Source organism: Pipistrellus kuhlii, unplaced genomic scaffold (assembly GCF_014108245.1).
Source record: "Pipistrellus kuhlii isolate mPipKuh1 unplaced genomic scaffold, mPipKuh1.p scaffold_m20_p_3, whole genome shotgun sequence".
NCBI lineage: Eukaryota > Metazoa > Chordata > Mammalia > Chiroptera > Vespertilionidae > Pipistrellus > Pipistrellus kuhlii.
The window spans coordinates 82,528,866-82,552,676 of NW_023425529.1; the positions used below are offsets into that span (position 1 = coordinate 82,528,866).

The window sequence follows — 23,811 nt, forward strand, 5'->3', positions numbered from 1 at the left end:
TTCTCTCAGGGGGGCTAGTCTTGAGGCCTTATTTCCATGACAAAATCCTGAAAGTGATTCAGCCTTACATCTAGTCATGCAGATTTGTATCTCCAATGAGAGAGAGACTCTATTTACAAGGACCCTGGTCACCTCCCAACTGCCTCAGCTAAGCTTGTGCATACTAGCTGCTTCTGCCTTGGTCTTTTGGAGAGAAAAAGCATGGGAAGTGCACACAGCTGTGGTTTGGAAGGTCACAGAGACATTTCCCTGGGGCTATTTATTATTAAAGAATTGTCCTTCAGGTTCACCTTTTGCTAAACAACTACACTGAAAGATCTGGGGAATGTTCACTCCAAATGCTACCTTATCCTCAAACATTACTGAGTGCCAAATGGGCCTTGTGCTGTGAAGAGGAACAGAGTTTGCCACCCCCAAATACGCTACTCTAGGATACTGATTATTGTAGGCTGGTTACTTTTAGGAAAGAACACACCTGGGACAAGTCTGAAAACCGAGTAAAAGTTATCCCTTACATTTATAAAGGAAATCTCCATTTGTAATGGTGTCCCCTTCACTGTGCCAGGCCTGCCCTCCCTATCACGGGAGAAGGCATGGTCTTACGTCTACTTAACAGTCTTACCCTTGCTCACTGTGCTTGTCCTGGTAATCTCCCTTAACTGACTCTCCACTCCCAACATCTTTGTCTTTAGCTGAAGGTGACAATTAAAAGGCGGTGGCTTCCACCATTTTGGTTACTCAGCTTTCCTGGGTGTCTCCCATGTTTACAAAAGGCATACAGATTATTAAGCTTTAATGTCTTTTCTCCTGCTAATCTGTCATGTGTTAATTAGATTAGCTTAGCCAGAAGAATGTGAAGGGTAGAGAATAATTTTTTCTTCCAGATGTGCTACATCTTGAGGATGCAAAGTTCCCACTTTTGAAGCCTCACAGTGAAGTTGGGAGGACAAGATTTACACTAAAAAGTGAGTCTGAAAAAGAAAGTGAATCTGTACACATCACTGGGTGGGGCCACTGTAAATTCTTCTAAAGCTCCAAGGAGGGTGGAATTGCTCAGGACTGGGCTGATCCAACAAAGCTTCTTAGAGCCCAAAATGGAACTTGAAGAAAGCATCAAACCTGATCAACTAGAAAAGAAAATGTGTTGGAAGGCAGTGAATAAGCTCATTATAGCCGAGGCAGGTTTCAGATAGTCACTAAGTTGTAAAAGGTTTTGGAGGACCTTGAATTCAGAGTAATAGTTTGTGCTTTATTTATTTTTACGTATTTTTATTGATTTAAGAGAGGGAGAGAGAGATAGAAACATTCATGATGAGAGAGAATCAATGATCAGCTGCCTCCTGCACACTCCATACTAGATCCCCATAGCGAGCCAGGAAGCTAGCAACCTGGACATGTGCCCTCAGTGGGAATCAAACATGACCTCCTGGTTCATAGGTTGATGCTCATCCACTGAGCCACATCAGCTCTTTCCTAAGGATTTTAAGGGTGGCGATTTTAGGGGTGGTCCCAAGGGGGAGATCTCAATAGAATATTCAGCAGCTTTTCAGGTGTGTCCTTTCTGGGTTGTGTTCTCACTAATTGATTGCCCAGCATCAGGGCAGGAGATCACTGTTTGATGCAGCTGGTCCTGACATCAGCTGGGGCTGGTTTTGGAGGTGAAATATAACTGAGGCCTGGATGTTATCTCCAAGGAGGAAAAGTCAGGGGCCCAAACGCATGACCAGGGGAAGAAAAGTTACCCTTGGGACGAGGTCCCACCCTACAATTGATGGTCCGTTGCTAGGTACTTGGGGATTTCCATTCTGGTGACCTTTTGTACCTGGCACACTGTCCTTGCTCTGCTCATGTATAACTGCCTACAACATATGGATGTGTAAGATAATTTTATAAGAATTATTTGGTAGGTGGCTCAGTTGGTTAGAGTGTCATGTCATACACCCAAAGATTGTGGGTTCCTTTTCTGTTTGCTCCCCTCTTACCTCCCCTAAAGATCCATGCTCCTGCTAAGGTAGCACCACCATTTCCTTCCAGCAGCCATCATGATCATCTACAGGGACCTCATCAGCCATGATGAGATGTTCTCCAATATCTATGAGATCTGGGAGATCGCAGATGGGCTGTGCCTGGAGCTGGAGGAAAAGATGGTCAGTAGTACAGAGGGTAACATTGATGACTCGCTTATTGGTGGAAATGCCTCTGCTGAAGGCCCTGAGGGCAAAGGTACCTGAAAGCACAATAATCACTGGTGTTGACATTGTCTTGGACCATCACTTGCAGGAAACCAGCTTCACAAAAGAAGCCTACAAGAAGTGCATCAAAGATAACATGAAACCAATCAAAAGGAAGCTTGAAGACCAGAGACCAGAAAGTGTAAAGCCTTTTATGACAGGGGCTGCAGAACAAATCAGGCACATCCTTGACAATTTCAAAAACTACCAGTTCTGCCAAAACCGGTTTCTAACTCTCTTCCTCTCTGTAAAAAAAAAATCAGTAAAATATATTTTAAAAAAACAAAACAAAAAACCTACCAGTTCTGCTTAAACTGGTTTGGCTCAGTGGATAGAGCGTCAGCCTGTGGACTGAAGGGCCCCAGGTTCAATTCCGATCAAGGGCATGTACCTTGTTTGCAGGCACATCCCCAGTGGGGGGCGTGCAGAAGGCAGCTGGTCGATGTTTCTCTCTCATCGATGTTTCTAACTCTATCCCTCTCCCTTCCTCTCTGTAAAAAATCAATAAAATATATTTAAAAACAAAACAAAACAAAAACAATAAACTACCAGTTCTTTATTGGTGAAACATGAATCCAGATGTCATGGTTGCTCTGCTGGACTACTGTGAGGATGGTGTGACCCCATATATGATTTTATTTAAGGATGGTTTAGAAATGGAAACATGTTAACAAATTGGGTAGTTTGGCTCTATCTCCTGTCATCATAACTGGCTGCTGTTTTTCATCCACACACAAAGACTAGGACAAATGGGACTGATGTTATCTTGAGCTCTTCATTTATTTTGACCTTGATTCATTTGGAACAGAGGCATTGTTTTTAAGGGGGGGAAAATGTCATGTAGGTTGTCTAAAAATAAAATTCATTTAAACTAAAAAAGAAAGAAAGAAAGAAAGAAAGAAAGAAAGAAAGAAAGAAAGAAAGAAAGAAAGAGATTGTGGGTTAAATTCCCAGTCAGGGCACATACCTAGGTTGCAGGTTTGATCCCCGGTCACGGAGCATATGAGATCTCTTTCTCAGCATATCCTCTGGTGAGGATTGAAATGAAGAAGAAGAAGAAGAAGAAGAAGAAGAAGAAGAAGAAGAAGAAGAAGAAGAAGAAGGAGGAGGAGGAGGAGGAGGAGGAGGAGGAGGAGGAGGAGGAGGAGGAGGAAGGAAGGAAGGAAGGAAGGAAGGAAGGAAGGAAGGAAGGAGGAAAGGAAGGAGGAAAGGAAGGAAGGAGGAAAGGAAGGAAGGAGGAAAAGAAGGAGAAACTATCTGGTAGTAGTGGAGAGGATGGCTGGGGTGGAGGAGGGAGCCTGGAGCCCAGGAAGCTAGTTGAGGAAAAATTACATAGTCTAGTGGAGACAATTGGACTATTGAATATCCAACTAAGGTGATAGCAGAGAGAAGGGAAAACAGAGCACTGTTCTGTGAACTTGTCTTGAAACAGTATTTGCATGTTATTAATTTGATTTTAAAATATCTGGGACACTTTTGCACCTCCACTTTCTCCACTGTCTGCTGATTCTTTTCTGCAGGAGTAATAGAGGAAAATAAAACTGCATTATTATCTGCTGAATGGCAATGGTCAGCAAACTCATTAGTCAACAGAGCCAAATATCAACAGTACAACGATTGAAATTTCTTTTGAGAGCCAAATTTTTTAAACTTAAACTTCTTTTAATATCACTTCTTCAAAATAGACTCTCTCAGGCCATGGTATTTTGTGGAAGAGCCACACTCAAGGGGCCAAAGAACTGCATGTGGCTCTCGAGCCTGCAGTTTGCCAACCAGGAGCCTGAGGCAATTCACTCTGCTCCTTGGACCTTAATGATATCATTTTAATGAGATAATATTTTACCTGACTGAGGGCAGAGAGCTGGAATACTACAGAATGCCTTGATCTTTTGGACTTGAGTTTCTTTTTCTTTTTAAATTTTAATATATTTTTTATTGATTTCAGTGAGGAAGGGAGAGGGAGAGAGAGAAACATCAATGATGAGAGTATCATTGATTGGCTGCTTCCTGCATGCCCATTACTGGGGATCGAGCTCGCAAGCCCGGCATATGCCCTTGACATCAATCGAACTTGGGACCCTTCAGTCCGCAGGCCTAAGCTCTATCCACTAAGAGCCAAACCAGCTAGGGCTATTTTTAATTATTTTTCAGAAACCTACAACATCTACTCTTCCCCAACAGCTATTTCATCACGGTCTGTGAAGTTACCTGGGCTTCTCTCTGGGGGCCATATAACTTCCCAGTGCCTCCTAGAGTTGTGGTTGAGGCTGGGAAGGAAGCAGCTTCAAATCTGACCTGGAAGAGGAAATTATGGCTGCATTAAGTGACCACCGCATCCCAATGAATATTCTGTCTACTCTTGTTAGTTAAAGATGGGAATAGGGTCGGTGTAGCCAAGAAAGGCCTTGATGCGGAAATCTCAGGCGTCTCCCCAACACGAGTCCCCAGCAGCACCTGGCATCTACCCAGCTTCACTCCTGCTTGGGGAGCAACACCATCCAGTGCCAGGGAGGTATCTGCTTCCCTCCGTCATGCCCAGTCCGGATCCTAACTCGCCCCACCTACACCCCACCCAACTCTAGTCAGCAGGGGCGCCAGTCACAACCCCTGGACACACCTCCTGTTGCCTCTGGAAAGCCAGTGGGATTCTTTCCCTTTCCCAGGGCTCCGGGGGGCGGGGCCCACCTGTGCCCCGGGGGCGGGGCCTGGGCGGGGGCGGGACAGGTGGGCGCGTCGCGGGGCGAGAAAAAGCCAGGGCGGGAGGGAGGGAAGGGGAGAGGAGGGCGGGTTGGCGCGCACCTAGGGAACCTCCGGGTGGGCAGTGTGTGCGAGCCAGCGAGCGAGCGAGTGGGCAGGGAGGGAAACAGCGCGCCGGCGACGGAGAGGCGTGGAGAGGAGAGCCGCGCGCGGAGGGCACCGGGGAGGAGGAGCGGCTCCCGGGGAGACCTGGCGCCCGCGCAGCCGACCGGCCCCTGGCGCGCTGAGCAGGAGCCCGCGTCCCGCTGGAGCGCGGCCGGCGGGGACAGCCTCGGCTCGGCCCCGAGACGCTGGGCTGGGGCCGGCACCCCGCGCGCTCGGGGCGCTGGGCCCGGCCGGGGGCTGGGGCTGGCGGCGGCCGCCGGGGCGCCGCGCCATGGGGAGCCGCCGCGCCGCGCTGCTGCTGCTGCTCCTGCGCTCCGTCAAGCTGCTGCGGCGGCGCTTCCGGCTGCTGCTGGTGCTCGCCGTGGTGTCCGTGGGGCTCTGGACTCTCTATCTGGAACTGGTGGCGTCGGCCCAGGTCGGCGGGAACCCCCTGAACCGGAGTGAGTAGCTTGGGAGGGGGGGGGGGGCGGGAGGGGACGCGGAGGTGGGCAGGGGGAGTTCCGCTGGCTCCAGCGCCGGGGAGACCCGCCTCATCCTCAGACCCGGTTTTGGACTCGTTTTTGCCTCCAGGTGCTTGGCGCCGCCCCGCTGCCTACTCGGGGCGGGAGAGCCGAGCCCGGGCCTGGCCGCCGGGCTCCATCGGGTCGGGGCATCCTCGAGGCTGCTTGCTTCTCCCATCCTAGGGCGACGGCGAGAGAGGCTCCCCGTGGAGATGCTGGCTGAGCCTTCCAGCGGCGCCAGGCTTGCAGGTCCCCATGAGGAGACACGAGCGGTCCGCGCGGGCTGCAGATCTGTGTCTGGGATGCCCTCCGCCGTCCTCCCCAAGGCCGCGCGCTCTCATCTGCGCGGCCCAAACTTTGCTCCCCGCCTTCTCTAGGGCTCTCTCCATTTCGCCTCCTGGTGCATGTCCTGCGGTTCTTTATTTTAACAATGCCTCTTAGAGCTACCTCTCCTTCTCCCTTCCCATAAGCCAAGCCACTCCTCCTAGACCTAGCTCCTTCCCCTGCTTCCTGGTCTCCCACCTTCTCGTCCCCTCCCCTAGTCATGGCCATCCCTGCAGCTGGGTGTTTGAAACGATGCCCTCCTTGGGAACTCTGCCGAATTTATCAAACTCCTCAGACCTTGCTCACGGAAACAATGGCCAGCACAATAGTTCAATTAATGCCTTTAATTTATCAAAAGCTACCTTTTCTGTGCCTCAGTTTCCTCCTAGGACAATAGAGGGGAAATGGTCTCTCTTTTTACAATAGGCTTGGTTATCTGAGGGGCCTTTCAATTTTCTATTGCTGGAACTCACAAGCAAAACTCTGAAAGAGTCAGGGACTGTAACAGGTCAACGTAATGGCTGGAAGCAGTGGAGAGACTGGAATCCTCCAGGTTCCCTTCCAAGGCACAAGGGACAGAGGCTCAGAGTTCTGGCACATTTCTCCCCTCACTGCACCTGCAGGAACTGAAGGGATGCCTGATGAAATAAATTACTGGTGAGAAGATTCTCTGACAGGTCCTTGCGTCAGCTTCTTTGCCCAGAGTTGGGTGTGGTGCTTTGTCTTCTGTAGCCAAAAAAAGGAATCACCAGCTCAGTCATTGGGCTGGTTCAGGGTAGAAGTGTTTATGGTGGAGCCTCTCTCTCACTGGATGGCAGCTGAAATAATTCTGGTTGTGCGTTGGGAGACAGGATCCAGTTCTGGTTTTGTCACTAACTAGTTGGGGACTCAAGGGGAAAAATGGCAACTTCTCGGTAGAAGGAGGAAGTTGGACCAAATGATCTCCCAGGTTTCTTTCAGCCTGATTATTGAGGTTATGTGATCTCCCCTTCTTGATTATGTCCAGGCCAGAGAGATCAACACATCACGAGAAAGGCAGTTCCACAGCGCTAAGAGGAGAGTGCTTCCTTCTGATGACCCAAATCTGCCTTCCCATAGCTAGTTCTTCCCTCCCCTGAGCCCTGCTTCCCCCGCTAATAGACAGTGAATCTACCTCCCAGACCCTTCACAGTGCCAAGTGCATGCAGGAGGCCCTGGGAGAGATCCTCCTCCTTTTCTCCCTGGGACAGGACGCCTCTTCTCAATTTTATTAATGTGATGGCCAATGGGATCCTCTGCACAATTAAAAACGGAGGAAGGCAGTTATTTCATGACCCTGAAATCAGAGACCTCCCTTCTTTCTCCCCCTCCTCCAGTGTGCTTTTGCCTCAAATGTGCTTTCTCCTCAGAGGCCAGAAGCAGTTGCCATAATCAGAATCTCACACTCTATCTTCTGTTGGCTGTCTCACCCTCTGCTATCAATTCCGGGGTCTTATTGGTTTCCCTTGTAGTTGAATCTAACTCTGGGTTTCCTTATTCCTTGTTTCCTTTTTCAAACTGACTCTTCTCCAGAAAAATGTTCCAGCTTCCTATTCCAGAATTGGCTTTCTGTTTCCTTAACCATCATTTTTTTTTTTTTTTAAATCCTCACTTGAGATATTTTTTCCCATTGATTTTTAGAGAGAGTGGAAGGGAGGTTGAAGAGAGAGAGAGAGAAAGAGAGAGAGAGAGAGAGAGAGAGAGAGAGAGAGAGAGAGAGAGAGAAACATTGTGTGAGAGAGACACATCAATTGGTTGCCTCCCACACATACCCCAACTGGGGCTGGGGATTGAACCAGCAACTGAGGCACATGGGTGCCCTTGACCGGGACCCTTTGGTTCCTGGTCTGATGCTCTAACCACTGATCAAATTTTCCAGGGCTCCTTAACCATCCTTTTTAAGGAGAGTCCAAGCCTGTGCACTGATGGATCACTAAGAACCCTGAAACCCATCTGCTCTACAGGGTGGCTTTTCACCCTGGCCATCCCATTGTGTTCTACTTTTTTCATTTGGAATGAGATTTACACAGTGGTTGTGGTTTCTGGCTCCTTATCTTCCATCCTATTTTGTTTGTAAGAAGCCCAGACATCTTGTATCAAAGTCCTCTTCTCCTTATAGGTCTTACTCCCAGCTCAGAGCTATTCCTTTGAAGGGAGAGCGAGGGGTGGGGGGTGGGGGATAGGGTAAGGGGGTGGGAGAGGGGGAGAATTAGGAAGTAGAGAGGTAAGAAGGGGTGGCTCACATTCCCTCTACACCCTGGCCAATCTATAGCAACTAGGGTAGTAAAACGTCCCCTCCCAGGATACCCTTGGCCTTGACCACAGCAACTGGAGTCCCATTTGGCTCTGCTCCTCAGCAAGCCACCCCGCCTCCTCCCTCTAGCAGTACCTCCCTGCCAGCTCACTCCACCACCAGCTTTCCTGTCATCTGTAAGGCCACCCTTCATTAAAGAACCTTTCATTTGCCTGTCCCTGTGTGACTGGTACATCAGTCTGATGCTGGGAGAAGTATGTGGAGAGATGGCAGTCACAAACTCTAGGGTGGTAAAGTAATGACAGGGGAGCAGGCTTCCTGCTCCATCTTTATGGAAATAGCTCAGTAGTTTGAGATATGGATGATGTGCAATTTTGGCTTCACATGTAAAAAAAGATACAACCACAATTGGAGTAACTTCAGAGAAAAGCAACCAAAATCATTAACGGATAGAAAATGGGTCCCTTAGATTAAATAATTAGAGCTGTTCACTCACTCATTTAAGCAAATATTTATTTAGCACAGACCCTGAGCAAGGCATTGTATTATATCACTTAGATATAATGATAACTAAGGTTATGGTTTCTGTGCTCTCAATAGCATTGTCTAGGGGTTTGGGTACACATATAAAAATAATTATAATATGAAACGGTCATTAAGTTTTACAAGTGTAGACTGTAGATGTTGCTGTGGCACTTCTGGTAATGGAACACAGCTCTTTTAGTTAATTTCATGGAAATGGTGACATTGCAGGAGATATTGAGGCGTTTGTACATTGTTTTTTTTTTTAATAATATATTTATTGATTTTTTACAGAGAGAAAGGGATATGGATAGAGAGCTAGAAACATAGATGATGAGAGAAACATCGACCAGCTGCCTCCTGCACACCCCTACCGGGGATGTGCCTGCAACCAATGTACATGCCCTTGACTGGAATCGAACCTGGGACCTTTCAGTCCACAGACCGACGCTCTATCCACTGAGCCAAACCGGTTTCGGCCGTTTGTACGGTTTTAATGGACACAGAAAGAGAAGGCTGTTCCAGTCAGAAAGAGCACTGTAAACAAAGAACCAGAGGCAAGGGAAGGTTAGGGTTTGGGAGTGTCAAACAGACGATCTGAAGGAGATTATGGAATGGTGCTGTATTATGAAAGACTTTGACTATCAACCTTAAAGAATGGCCCTTATGGATAAGAGCAGATGAAGTGTTAGAATAGGTTAGTCATGTAGAGTGGATCAGGCAAGGGTAGTAGTGAAATAAGTTAACAGTACCTAGTTAACAGTAGGGACGATGGTGCCTGAACAGGTCCCTGAAGATCCCTTGCCGAGGCTGGCATTAGCCCGCTAGCTGCTGGGTCATAAAGCTTTCCTAGGGACAGGTCAAGGTGGTAGTGGGGCATTCAGAAGGCCTGGGGCAGTCACTGTATCCCAACATGTTCTTAAGTGTCTCAGTGGTACTGGTGCAGCTGTACCGTGTATACCGGCTGAAAAGCAGCCCTGGGAGCAGACCATTATTGGAAGTTAAAGACTCCATTCTGGCAGGTTTTAACTAGTTATACCCATTTGTTCAGATTGAGTTAGCTAAGCCCTGCCCGAGGGGAGAGGTCTGGACTGAAATGGTTTCTAGGTTCTTTGCTCTATAATTGACCTGCTGGGACCAACTTGGTGCTGAGCCAAGAGATCGTGTTTGGGCACAGAGCCAGGGCTGAATGACCCCGGGCCCCTGCTTCTTTCTAGATCTCCTAAGGCTGGGTCTGGTGCATCCCCAACTAAGTGCCAGGTTTACCTGCTGAGCCCCAAAGTGTTCTCAAGCTGAGGAATTAATCAGTGCTCACTGCCCTGAATCTATAACACACTTCTCTGGTTGGCTCTTGTGATTTCTAATTGACTTTGAGTGGGCTGGGGAGCCACACCCATAGATGTCAGGCAGACACTTCAGCTCTGGGGTCACCACAGCCATTCCCATTTGGAAAGGATACAAACCCAGTAACAGAGGTAACTTGGGGCAAAACAGTAATTTGAGATGCAGGCAGGGAGAGAGGGAGAAACAAAGGAGACAGATGTGTGGGCAGAGCAGGGATGGTGTGGCTTAGAGTTAAAACTCGGAGCACAGGGAGTGGAGAAAGGAAGGCTCCGTGTGTGCCTTCTGACCTAGGACCCTGTCTCTCCCTGCCCTGGTTGGGCTGGTCCTCTTTTCCTCTGGCTCCTGTTCCTGTGCCCTACTTACCTGTTAGGTTGCCATTCTGGTCACCCAGCTGTTGCGTGTAACTTCAAGTCAGTATTCAAATCTAGCCACATACTAGGCACTCACATAAATACTTTCTGCATATAAATGGTAAGCTCAGAATTCCTGAGCACCTGGCAATTTAGTTTCCACCGGCAGATACTTTAGCAGTCACCAATTTAAGAATAGAACCTAGGAATTACTGTTCTGGGATCCTAATACATATAAACAATAACCCTTAAAGCACAAATGCAAAGGATAAAAATTAAGCCATTAATGCTTTTTTATTATAAATGTTTCCTTTGAATTGACCACTGTGTACCAGGGACGCAGCGTGTGACAACAGGAGCCCAGACATTGCGTCTCCTTTCCCTGGTCTCTTTAGTCCCTGTTCCCCAGAATTGTAGCCACAGAGCCGCCCTCTCTCTCCTGCCCACCGCCCAGGCCCCCTCAGTCTGAGATGAGGCCCTGTTCACCTGCTGGCGGTGCTGGGCTGCTTGCTGCTCCCTGTGCTGAGCGTTATTCAGGAGCCCTGTGTGGTTATAATTGGTTTGCAGCACAAGGTCTTTGAAGCAACCACTCCTGTGCTGGTTTTAGGAGTGGCTGGTAGTTGCACTGCAGTAATTTTCCAGGCCACGAAGCCTGGTTTTGCCCCCAAGTGCCGAGCTTTATGGAGCAGCGCAGTCGCCATAGCAGAGTTTGCTTTGGAATGGGGCCTAGAGGCTGTTCTTGGAGTTAGCCGCTCACTGTCTAGTTTTCTACAAAGTTCCACCAGTCTCAAAATCTACCCTTTTATTTTCCATGAGCACTTTCCCTTATATTCAAGGGTAATGAATATAACTAGGCCAGCCTTTCATTTTTCACTTCCAGACAATTCTCCTTTGACCCTGTGATCCACAATTAATATGTTTATGTGTTATGTGATATAAGCAAAACTCTGTTGGAAGAGGGGAAAATAGTTTGGGCTGAATATGTTATATATTCTGAGCAAAGTATGGTGGATAGATCTTTAAATTAGGTTCTAACAAGTGTGGCTTTTAGTGTTTTGAAGTACCCACAAGACAAGAGAGAATGAATATTATTTTTACCTTGTGATTTTTAGTATATAATTTATTTTTTATGCTAAAGTCCTTTTTAAAAAAGAATTTTTTTTTAAACTACTAACCAACTTTTTAGAAAAGGGGGCAAATTGTCCTATGATTCCTGGTATATATGTGTGTGTGTGTGTGTGTGTGTATGTGTGTGTGTTTTAACTTTTCATTGTAGTACCTTATATGTACAGAAAAGTGTACAATAAGTGTACAGCTTGATGAATTTCCACAAACAGCATACTTGTGTGATGAGCACCGCAGTGAAGAAACAGAACATTACCAGCCCCCAGCAGCCTCCTGTGGGCTTCCTCCCAGTCACTACCATAGCATAGGTACACTAACTTTGGAAGTGGCAAAGGAAGACCAAGGACCTAAATGCTATGAGATACAGCCCTATGACATGCTGCATTAGAGCTGCTGCAAGGACAGGATTGAGAAACAGTGCTTATCCTGTATATGATAAATATTAGAAATAGCTAGCTTCTCTTGAGCAATCGACTTGTTTTAATTTTTTATTGGCTATGTAAGTTGTAAAACCACTCAGGCTTCTCCCTTTTTTTTGTTAATCCTCACCCAAGCATATTTTTTCCATTGATTTTTAGAGAGCGTGGAAGGGAGGAGTGAGGGTGGGGAGAAAGAGAGAGAGAGAGAGAGAGACATTGATTGGTTGCCTCCTGCATGTGCTCCAACGAGGGGGCCGGGATTGAACCTGCAACCCAGGTATGTGACCTTGATCAGGAATTGAACCCACAACTCTTCAGTGTGTGGGTCGATGCTTCTCCCTTTGTGCTGGTCATTAGAAAGCTTCAGAATTCAATTTATGGTTCATCTGGGGAAAAGGGAAAAAGATTTTATTTTGGTATTTTATCCCTATCCCTTTATTTTTTGTTTCCCCTACATCTACTTCTAGTTTATGTCACTTTATATTCTCTGTCCTTGTAAGCCACTTTAATTTTTTTAACCAAACCATGACACAAAATAAATCAAAAGTGCTATTATTTACATAAAAGTATGAAGTAGCCAAAACCGGTTTGGCTCAGTGGATAGAGCGTCAGCCTGCGGACTGAAAGGTCCCAGGTTCGATTCTGGTCAAGAGCATGTACCTTGGTTGCAGGCACATCCCCAGTGAGGGGTGTGCAGGAGGCAGCTGATTGATGTTTCTCTCTCATCGATGTTTGTAACTCTCTATCCCTCTCTCTTCCTCTCTAAAAAATCAATAATATATATATATATAAAAGTATATAGCACTATGTCCCTGATCTTTAAAAAAAAAAAAAAAAAAAAAGTATGAAGGAGATATTACCACTCATCTATATCCCACTACTTGTTGGGGGGGTGGGGGGCCGGAGTATAATAAGCAGTGATAACCAGGAATACCTTAAACAAGAATTGCACATTGAAAAAGCAAAAGAGCTCAAAAATTATTTTTTGTGCGTGTCAAGTTTATTTAGATATTGAAAAATTTGAATGACATTAAAAAATAAATTCCCACCTTCTGAATATGAAAAGAATATCAAAAACTTGGAATTTACTGACAGATGTTGGGGCCTGAGCCACCTTTATTTTAAGCAATGACATAAATACAAGGAAAATTCAGTAATCCTTGGGGCACCGCTGACATTACTGATGAAACAACCCAGGCAACTTGCCAGGAAGGCCAGGAAGCTCAAGCTTGTCCTGTGGGCCCTACATTCCCCCGGACTCATGCTGACTCTGTGAGCATGAAGGTCTGTGGCCACTGCCCACCCTGTGGCTTATCGTCTCTTTACTAACAGACCATAAAATAAGCCCAAGGAAGAGCTATTACCTGCCTCCTCCACCCATTTCTTTCTTTCTTTCTTTTAAAAAAAAATGTATTTTATTGATTTTTTTATAGAGAGGAAGAGAGAGGGATAGAGAGTTACAAACATCGATGAGAGAGAAACATCAATCAGCTGCCTCCTGCACACCCCTCACTGGGGATGTGCCTGCAACCAAGGTACATGCTCTTGACCAGAATCGAACCGAGGACCTTTCGGTCCACAGGCTGATGCTCTATCCACTGAGCCAAACCAGTTTCGGCATCTGCCCATTTCTTTTAAACTGTTCTGTGGTGTGGAACAGAGGTTATGCTTTCGTCCCACTCTAGCTGTTAGAATTGTGCTTCATGGTGTCAGGACCTGAGAGGAGGGCCCAAGGATGGGAAAAGGAGAAAGAAAGGTCAGATGGGAATGTAGAAATGACATACCAGGCAACCAAGGATTTTTTATATTATATAAATGCCCTAAAAATTGAGTGATGTGTATTTTTCAATTTTTATTTACTTTGCAAATCTTGAATGAATGCAGAGGTGATTCATTTTAAAATGAAGTAAAATGTTTGTGGAGCATTTACTTTTTTAATGGGGAAACTAAGTGGGCTAAAAAATTAAGGAATTTGAAGACAGGGCATGGTTCAAATCCAAGTTCTACTACTCACCAGTTGCAAGACCTTGTATTTATAAGGTACTTCTTCCTTTTTAAGCCTCAAGTGCTTCATCAGGGTAACAGGGTTATAATGTCCTCTCTATAGGGCCTTTCTTATAACTAAACTAGTGGCCTGGTGCATGAAATTCATGCACAATAAAAGGGAATTAATTAGAGGAAATATTTTAATATTGCTATTTGCCCTTTCTTTATGATAGAAGTGTCAGAGATGAAAGAAAAGTAGTAAAATGTATATGAAAATTTCCCTCCAGTCAGAGTAGGGGGCACCCTGTGGGACCTAGAGTCAAGTCCCTGCTCACTGCCTGCGTGCACTTTGAAAACACAGGAGGCCCAGACCCGGCTGGCCCATCCCCATTGGGTAAGATCCAGACCTGGCTGGCCCCACCCCCATCAAGCCCCTCCAGGTGAGGGGGTGCAGCTTCAGATCCCCCAGCCTGGTGCCTGGGCGTGTGCATGGCCTGAGGTCCCCTGTCAAGCCCTGTTGGGTGGAGGGTGGGGCCTAGGTGTGGCCTGAGGTTCCCCATAAAGCCCCACCAGGCGAGGGGTGCAGCCTGAGGTCCCCTGTCAAGCATCGAGGGGGGTGGGGTGGGGGTCGGGGGGAACCGCCTGAGGTCCCTCGCCCTAGCTAGGCGCCATACAGTATAGTATGTTCAGTAGTAGTGACGTTATAGTGTCCTGGCTAATTTGCATATCCCTCTATTATATAGATAGATAAGATTTAGTGAGCTGACCACATTAAGTGCCCAATTAGACTTAACACAAAAGTAGCATATAATAGGAGCTCAGTGAATGCTGATGGGAATTAGGGAATGGCTGGGCAGGCATGGATAGATATGTTTTTCAACTAGCCCTTTTGCCAACACTTTTTCCATTTCTCAGACCAAGACACAGCTGTGCCCAGTTTCTTAGCAATCTCCAGGCCTTCCATGGTCAGCTCCTGCCACCAAATACACATTTCTTTTTTTTAATCCTCACTCAAGGATATTTTTCCATTGATTTTTAGAGAGAGGAGGAGGAAAAACAGAGAGAGAAACATCGATGTGAGAGAGACGCATTGATTGGTTGCCTCCCTTGTGCCCCAACCTTGGCCAGGACCAAGCCTGCAACCCAGGCATGTGCCCTTTACTGGAATCTAACCAGGGACCCTCAGTCCACAGGCTGGCACTCTATCCATTGAGCCAAAGCACCTAGGGCCAAGTACACATGCTTTAACCACTCTTTTCTCCTTGATGTTCAGCACTGCCTCCATCCTTCCTTTCTGATTCTAGGTAAATATTTGCATTGGGGGGGTGAGGGGGCAGGTCAGAAGGCAAGGATTTTGCTGAGAACAAGAGAAGTTGGGGAATGTTCCATGTCACAGAAGCTCAGCAGTTGGGAAAGCTAGCCTTGCTCTCTGCTGCATGCCTCTTAGTACTCGGAGGATTCCTGGGATTGGAGGCAGGAACACTGGGCAGGCATCTCAGTTTCAGGCCTACCTTTGTAGCTGACTTGTGAAGAATCCTTTTCTCTGGAGGGCTCTAGTTCCCATGTTTTTGGAACGGGATTCTTCTTTCAGGGGTGGGTCCATCTTTGACATTCTGGCCCTGGTCTTTCAAGACTCAGTTGCCCGAATGGAGAGCGGCAGCACTCCCATGCCTCTGGCTACTTGCTCTCCAAGGTCATCTCTCACAGCGTGGTCTCCACACAAGCTGTTGCCTCAAAGATTAAAGGCCTTTCTGCTGAGATCTTCTTACAAATCCTCTGATCCACTCCTTTCCACCCTGCCTGCCAACCCAGGGTTCAGATGGACACATGCAGGCAGGCACACATACACCACACCAACCAGCTGATTTCCTAACTGCTTACCACCACCTCTGAGTCAGAGACTGGCGGTGGGTGTTGAGGTGCAGTTTGGGGGGTCTTAGGGGGGCTGTAGGGAGGACATGGAGGATTTCTTCATGAACCAGGGACAAAGTCTTACTATATATTCTCAGTTCTTGGTTTTCTTTTTTTATTCCAGCTGAGCTGAAGTCCTGAGGAAAGGGACAGGAGGATGAGGAGCACATGTCAGGCAGACTTCCACCGGCAGCGGCAGGGAGGTTGCACAGACACAAAGAAACGGGAGAACATCAGGGAGAGAAATTGAGGGAGAGACATCTATCCCATTTATTCATTTGATTCAATGACTAGTTTTATTTGGTTCTCTTTCAAATTTGGTTCTTTTTAAAATGCTGTATTCTTTTGTTTTTAATAGTTTATGCTGTATTCTTTTGTTTTTAATGCTGTATTCTTTTGTTTTTAATAGTTTTGTTTTTAGTAGTTTAAAATGAATTTGTTTAATCTATTATCTAAAGTTGTTAGTTGCCCCAAACTAAGAGGCTGCTAAAGTATTAGCATCTGCTTGCTGTTCTGACATTCACAACTAAATTTATTTGGCCCCTGAAAATTTCTCTTACATTATGGAGAGGTTAACTATGTAAATAAAGAGAAGTATGTCAGGTTTTATATGTACCATTTCTTAGTATTTTGCTGTGTTTCTCAAAAGGAAGTTCTTTTGCTTGAATTAAAAATTTTTTTTTTATTGATTTCAGACAGGAAGGGAGAGGGAGAGATAGAAACATCATGATGAGAGAGAATCACTGATCAGCTATCTCCTGCACGCCCCCTACTGGGGACCAAGCCCGCAACCGGGGCATGTGCCCTTACCGGAATCGAACCTGGGACCATTGAGTCCACAGGCCGACATGCTATCCACTGAGCCAACTCGGCTAAGGCTGCTTGAATTTTTAAGGCCTTCTCCAGCTCCAGTAGGCTGTGATCATTGGTGTGTGTTAAGTGTGTAAGTCTAACCAAAGGTGAATATTTCCATTGGAGGAGTCTAGCAGAAGCTAAGTAAGAGTTTAGGGAACACAAATGTGGTTTTGCAGAGGCTCACACAGAATGAAGGAGGTGAGGTTGAAAAGGTAGCTGTGACACCTTGGAGTGTCGAGTGCCAAACTACTGAGTGTGGACTTGGTAGAGAGAGGAAACAAACTTTTTAAAGCAGGGATTTGGTATGATAGAAGGCAGGTTGTCTTACATCTACTGATTTAATTCTTCAGGCGTTTATTGAACACCTTTTATGTCCTAGGGAATATGATTATAGGCAAATTAAGTTGGAAGTTTGCAGGATGGCTTGGAGATAGGCCACTCAGGTGGCTATTGCAGTGACCTAAGTGTGGGTGATGAGTGCTTAGCTGAGTCGGTAGAAAAAACAGCTGTCAAAGACAGAAGTGACAGTTAGACAGTGGAGTTTATATACATAGAGGCGAAAGAATACTCAAATTCTGGGTTTCACACATGGTTCCCTGGCTACACTCTGCCATGATCATTTTAATTAAGGGCTATTTTGAAAACCCAGCATCACAAAACTGTTCTCAGGAGGAAAAAGTGCTTTCATTTCTCCTTACACTTTCCTCTCTAGACCTTGGATACAAAAGGACTGGGAGATAGGGACTAGGCACTTATTCATTCAGTACATACTTAATGAGCACTCGGATGTGCCAGATAATGTTGTAGGAATTAGGGACATAGAAGGGAACCAGTAACTTAAAGGCTTTACTTTCATGAGCTTATATTTTATGAGGAAAGACAGATAATAGACACATAAAAGAAGATAAGAATTTTAGATGGTGATGAGTTTTTGGAAGAAAATGAAATATGGGAATGGCACAATGTTTCTGGATGGAGGGGTAAGAGAAAAGACTAGCTGGGAGAGTGAGGGCTCTCTGAAAAGGGATTCCCTAAAAAAGGTAATTTAGGGATAAAGGACACAATTAAGGATTAAGCACCAACTGAGTGTCAGGATTGCTACGGTGTTTCCCTGAAAATAAGACATCCTCTGAAAATAAGACCTAGCACAACTTTGGGAGAAAAAATATAAGACACTTTTATTTTTTGGGAAACAGGGTAGTACCTCAGGAATTCAGAGAATGGGAGCTGAGTAGAAGAGGGGAAAACGTAGAACGGGGTCATTGCTCGTATCAGGATGAGCATCTTCTTCCTATCGCCTCCCATTGTCCTGAAAACAATGCCCTTCTTCACCTCCCTGGCTGGAATGGAGTCTGCCTCCCCTCCCCTGGGAGTACCAGGGAAAGGTACTAGCCAGAGGCTCTGGCTGAGCCTGAGGAGAAGCGAGGCTGGCTGTTTTCCTCATTATAAACTTGGATCTCAACGAAACCAGGATGCGGGGAGAGGGTGGCTTATTGACAGTCCTATTGAAATTAACTCTGCTCTCCCTTCCCTCACAGCATTTTTTTTTTTTTTGTACCTCCATTAGTGCACTTATCAAAGTCTGCCTTGCATCAGAGTTATTTATGTCTGTGTTTGTCTTCCTCCATGAGATTGCGAATTTCTAGAGTGCTGGACCTGGGCATTCTTTCCCCTTTTATCATCCTGGTGCAGGGACTTTTTAACCACTTTCTAACCTTTGTGGCTTACACACTTTTATAGAATTTGATGAAGAAACTGTGGACTCTCTTCCCAGGAATTTGCCTGACTACTCATATAGTTTGCGTGCTACTTTGGGGAGGTTCACAGGCCCCTAACACCCATCCATGAATCCCCAGTTAAGAACTCTGCTTAAGTGCTTTGCCCAGTACTTGGTACATGGTAGGTTCTCAGAAATTGATTTACTTGGGGATGTCCTCACAATTAAATCTCTTTACTCTAGATTAGGGGTGTTGAACTCAATCAGAGAAGGGGCCAAAATCTAAAATCCAGCCTAAATCGCGGGCCGAATGGTTTACTGAACAGTCATAAACTGTCATTGTGATGGAAATGCAGCGGAGTGCAATGATGACAGCGCGGTGCGGGCCACATTGCAAGGCCTGGCGGGACGGATTTGGCCCGCGGGCCTTGTGTTTGACACATGTGCTCTAGATGTAGGGCAGAGATGTTAGGTGGGAGAAAGAGAGCCAGGAAGCAGTTCCTCTACTAGAGGATGCAGAAGAGTATGTATAAACTCTGGAAGTAATCATCAGAGATCAATAGCTTCACCCTCTCTTCTTATCCATGGAGAACCTAAGTTGGGGTCTGTACCTTGGGCTGGCCTTTTCTCAGATTCTTTTTTTAAAAACAAAGTCTTGCCGGGACCGGTTTGGCTCAATGGATAGAGCGTCGGCTTGGGGACTGAAGGGTCCTGGGTTCTATTCCGGTCAAGGGCATGTACCTTGGTTGCGGGCACATCCCCAGTAGAGGGTGTGCAAGAGGCAGCTGATCAATGACTCTCTCTCATTGATGTTTCTAACTCTCTCTCTCCCTTCCTCTCTGTACAAAATCAATAAAATATATTTAAAAAAAACAAAACAAAACAAAAAAAACAAAAACAAAACAGAGTCTTTATTGATTGTAGAGAAAGAAAGAGAGGAAAGGAGAGGGAGGGGAGAGAGAGAGGGAGGGGAGAAAGAGAGACATCCTCCTGCATACTCCCTAAAGGGGATCAAGTCCATAACCCGGGCATGTACCCTGATGGGAATCGAACTGGTGATCTATTTGTGCATGGGTCAATGCTCAACCACTGAGCCACACCGACAGAGCTTCTTTCAGTTTCTTCTTCTTTTTTTTTTTTAATTAAAAAAAAATTTTTTTTAATTGATTTCAGAGAGGAAGGAAGAGGGAGAGAGGGATGGAAACATGATGAGAGAGAATCATTGATTGGCTGCCTCCTGCATGCCCAACACCAGAGATCGAGCTCATAACCTGGGCATGTGCCCTGATTGGGAATCAAACTGTGACCTCCTGTTTCATAAGTAGATGCTCAATCACTGAGCCACACCAGCTGGCCTCTCTCAGATTCTCAAATGCTGCTCTCCAGTGTCATGATAATTCCTTTTGCTTGCCTTTCAAAACTCTACCCATCATTCCTTCTCTTCCCTAAAGCTGCCTTTAATTATTTCATTCCCAGCTGACCTCACTCTTTTTGGAAGTTTTGTTGCACTAAAGTAGTCTGAAACTCACATTGACATTTTCTTGTTTTTTATATATATATATTTATATTTATATTTATATTTATATTTATATTTATATTTATATTTATATTTATATAATTTCTTTTCTTTTTAAAAAATATATTTTATTGATTTTTTACAGAGAGGAAGGGAGAGAGATAGAAAGCCAGAAACGTCGATGAAAGAGAAACATCGACCAGCCACCTCCTGCACATCCCGGGGATGTGCCCGCAGCCAACGTACATACCCTTGATCGGAATTGAACCCGGGACCTTTCAGTCTGCAGACCGACGCTCTACCACTGAGCCAAACTGGTTTTGGCTATATATATAATTTCTATTTCATCTGGGTTGATCTTGTGTACTCCAACTACATTGTTTAGACAAGCCAAAGATAGCTCTAAGGCAAGTGGTCGTTGGCAAACTATGGCTCACGAGCCACATGTGTCTCTTGGCCCCTTGAGTGTGGCTCTTCCACAAAATACCACGTGCAGGTGCACACATACAGTGCGATTGAAACATCATGGCCCATGCACAGAAGTCAGTTTTCAGCTCTCAAAAGAAATTTCAATTGTTGTACTGTTGATATTTGGCTCTGTTGATGAATGAGTTTGCTGACCACTGCTCTAAGGTATTGGTCATGGCTGTTTGCTCCCCACAAGCATTAATGGTGTGTTTGGAAGAGACAGGTGACTGACTTAGAATTGAGTCTGCACAGCCTTCACTGTGCCCATCCTTTCTGCCTTAATGTCTGAGATTGCTGTTGTGTCCACCATTCCATCTGGTAATGTCTTTTACTCTTCTTTTAAAAAAAAAAATATATATATATATATATATATATTGATTTCAGAGAGGAAGGAAGAAAGAGCGAGAGAGATAGAAACATCAATGATGAGAGAGAATCACCAATCGAGCTCACAACCACAACTGGGGCGGGTGTGTCCCGACCAGGAATTGAACTATGACATCATGCCTGGTTCATGGGTGGCTCAACCACTAACCCACATCAGCTGGCCTACTCTTTCTTTTCTTTCTTTATCATAACATAGTGGTCAAGAGCAAGTCCCTGAAGTCAGACTACCTGAGTTTGAATTCTAGTTCCAATGCTTGGTAAGCTGTACCTCCATCAGCAGATTCCTGAGCCTCAGTTCGTTATCTGTAAAATGGGAATAGAAGCAGTAGCTACTTCACTGGGTTTCTGTTGTAACAATTAAGTGAAATAATGCATGTAAAGGACTTAGAATGGCTCCTGATACATAATCCTAAATAATAAAAGCCTAATATGCAAATTACTCCTTTGGGCAATGGTTTGACTGGGAGTTCGATCACTTGCTATGGTGTGTGCTGACCACCAGGGGGAGGCACAGAATATGGTAGGTGTCAGCACTGGCAGCAGGCAGCAGTGGAGGCACTGCTGCCCGGATGGGCCCTGATGAGAGTAGGACTGTGCTGGGATGGTGGAGTAGGTGAGCAGGTGGCACCAGGCCAAGGCGGGTATGAATAGGGGCCTGATCACCCTGCCTATTGCCCTGCAGACAGTGACCAACAGCAGCAGCGGGGGACTGGGCCACTGCCCAACTCACAGGCGCTGAGAGAGAAAAGGCAAATAGCAACATTAAAATATTCCTTCTAATTATTTCCCTTTTAATATGCATGAATCCATGCACCATGCCACTAGTGTTTAATAAATATTAGCCACTGTTATTGTTTATTATCACTTGACCAGCTTTTAGTGTCCCCTTTCTCTCTCTGATTGGTTTTTGGATATTGCCTTTCACTAAGAATCCTAGAATAGGAATGGATCTTAGGAATTTAAAAAAGCTATGATGGAAAATACCTGCATTAAAAAAAAATTGATTTTGGAGAGAGAGAAAGGAAGGGGGAGGGGAGAGAGAGAGAAACACTGATGGGCTGCCTCCTGCAGAGGATCCATCCCACAACCCAGGCAAGTGCTCTGATCAGGAATTGAACCAGCGACCTTTTGGTGCATGGGATAATGTTTAATTAACTTAGCCACACCATCCAGGGCAATATTTGCATTTCTTTTTCTTTTTAAAAAAATATTTTTTATTGATTTCAGAGAGGAAGGGAGAGGGATAGAGATAGAAACATCAATGATGCACATCCCACACTGGGGATCAAGCCTGCAACCTGGGCATTTGCCCTCGACCAGAATCGTCCCTGGGACCCCTCATCCTGCAGGCTGACACTATCCTCTGAGCCAAACCAGCTAGGTAATATTTGCATTTCTTATTCCAGGCCAATGACAGACATCTCCAATAGAACTGATCCCAGTTACAGTCTCAATCTTTCTCAAATAGCTTGGCCTGCAGTCACTACAAAGTGAGTTGACTCTTAAAATACATTAAAATACATCTGTGTGCCCAACGTCCTGATTTTAAAATATATATATATTTTATTGATTTTGTACAGAGAGGAAGGGAGAGAGATATAGAGTTAGAAACATCAATGAGAGAGAGTCATCGATCAGCTGCCTCTTGCACACCCCCTACTGGGGATATGCCCGCAACCAAGGTACATGCCCTTGACCGGAATTGAACCCAGATCCCTTCAGTCCCCAAGCTGACGCTCTATCCATTGAGCCAAACCAGTTTCGGCCCAACGTCCTGATTTTACCAATGAAAAATGTAAGGCCAAGAGAGTGTCAGGCAACCATGGGTTCAGCACTCCCCATGCTTTGGCAGTGCTCTTTACAGCACACTGCACCATGGCCATTCTGCCATTGCTCATCTCCTTTTTTGTTTGTTAAGAATGCTCCTTTTAATGTCTGAGTTTCATGAGGTCCCCTTTTTCTACCCATCCAAGCAATCTAACATGCATATAACCTATATTCAAGTTTATCTATGTTTTTTTGCCAGTGAAAAAGCTAAAGTTATTGCCACCTTGCTGGTGGTGGGTCATGTGCCCAATTCAGCTGCTGTTAAGGGTGATTGATCTGTGGGTTTTCTGAAATGTCCCCAGTGACTCCCTGTATTGATATGGATAGTTGAGAGTAACCTGTAAAAGAACTTCTTGTGATATTAAATTCTCTCATTGCAAAGGGCAGGCCAAGAGTTGACATTTCTCATCTAACAGGTCCCTTTGTTCCTCTCTCTCTCCCATCCTCAGAATAGAGCCCATACTACTAAAGAAGTGGAGAGCTGCTTTTTATTTGCGGGGAGGGGTTGGCTGAACCAACAGAAAGCTATTCTCTCCCAATTTAGGAGGCTGAGGTCCAAGATCAAGGTGTTGGCAGGCTTAGTCTCTTCTGAGGCCTCTCTCCTTGGCATGTAGATGACCCATGTCTTCATATGGTTGTCCCTCTGACTCTAGAGCTTCTTTAAACAAAACAAAACAAAAACACAAAACAGAAGTGGAGTTATGATTTCATCTCTCACCTCTTTGAGTTGAGGAGGAATGGGGAATAAGAATAAATGAAGTTTATTTTAAACCAAAAAAGTCTTAGAACACAGGAATCATGAAGCCCTTTGGTACAAAAGTACATATTTTTTTAAAAATTGTTGTCTTCTCCCTTATTCTCATCTCTATAGAAAGACACAAGCTGGTGAGAGCTGGTATTGTCATAATCCTAGTCCTAGTCTGCAAATGGAAGTCCACTGCTGGCATTTCTGTGTGGGGGGAACAGATATACTGGATGACAAATTGAGAAATTGCGGAGGTAACAGTAAGTGGTTCAGAACAGGTTTGGAAGAGTACAGAGAGGAAGTGAAAAAATAACATTCAAGCTTGGTTTAGCATATTGAATAAGAACTCAACTTTGCTCTGATGCATGAAAATTGGAAAAATGTTCACATAAGAACAATTTACAATGGTGACATTTTAATTGTATTTCTCAGGAAATACTACCTGTCTGT

The 23,811-nt window shown here is 45.5% G+C and overlaps 1 protein-coding gene and 1 pseudogene across 1 annotated transcript in view; both read left to right on the forward strand.

Moving 5' to 3' along the window:
- Nucleotides 1-1,977: 1,977 nt before the first annotated feature.
- On the forward strand, nt 1,978-3,055 carry LOC118730471 (annotated as a pseudogene).
- A 1,930-nt stretch (nt 3,056-4,985) lies between these two features.
- B4GALNT3 (beta-1,4-N-acetyl-galactosaminyltransferase 3) overlaps nt 4,986-23,811 on the forward strand; it is a 101,110-nt gene continuing 82,284 nt past the window's right edge. Inside the window, exon 1 of the mRNA XM_036456660.2 lies at nt 4,986-5,533. Within this exon, the coding sequence (XP_036312553.1) occupies nt 5,365-5,533 (169 nt within the window). The 5' untranslated portion in view covers nt 4,986-5,364. The remainder of the gene's footprint in view (nt 5,534-23,811) is intronic.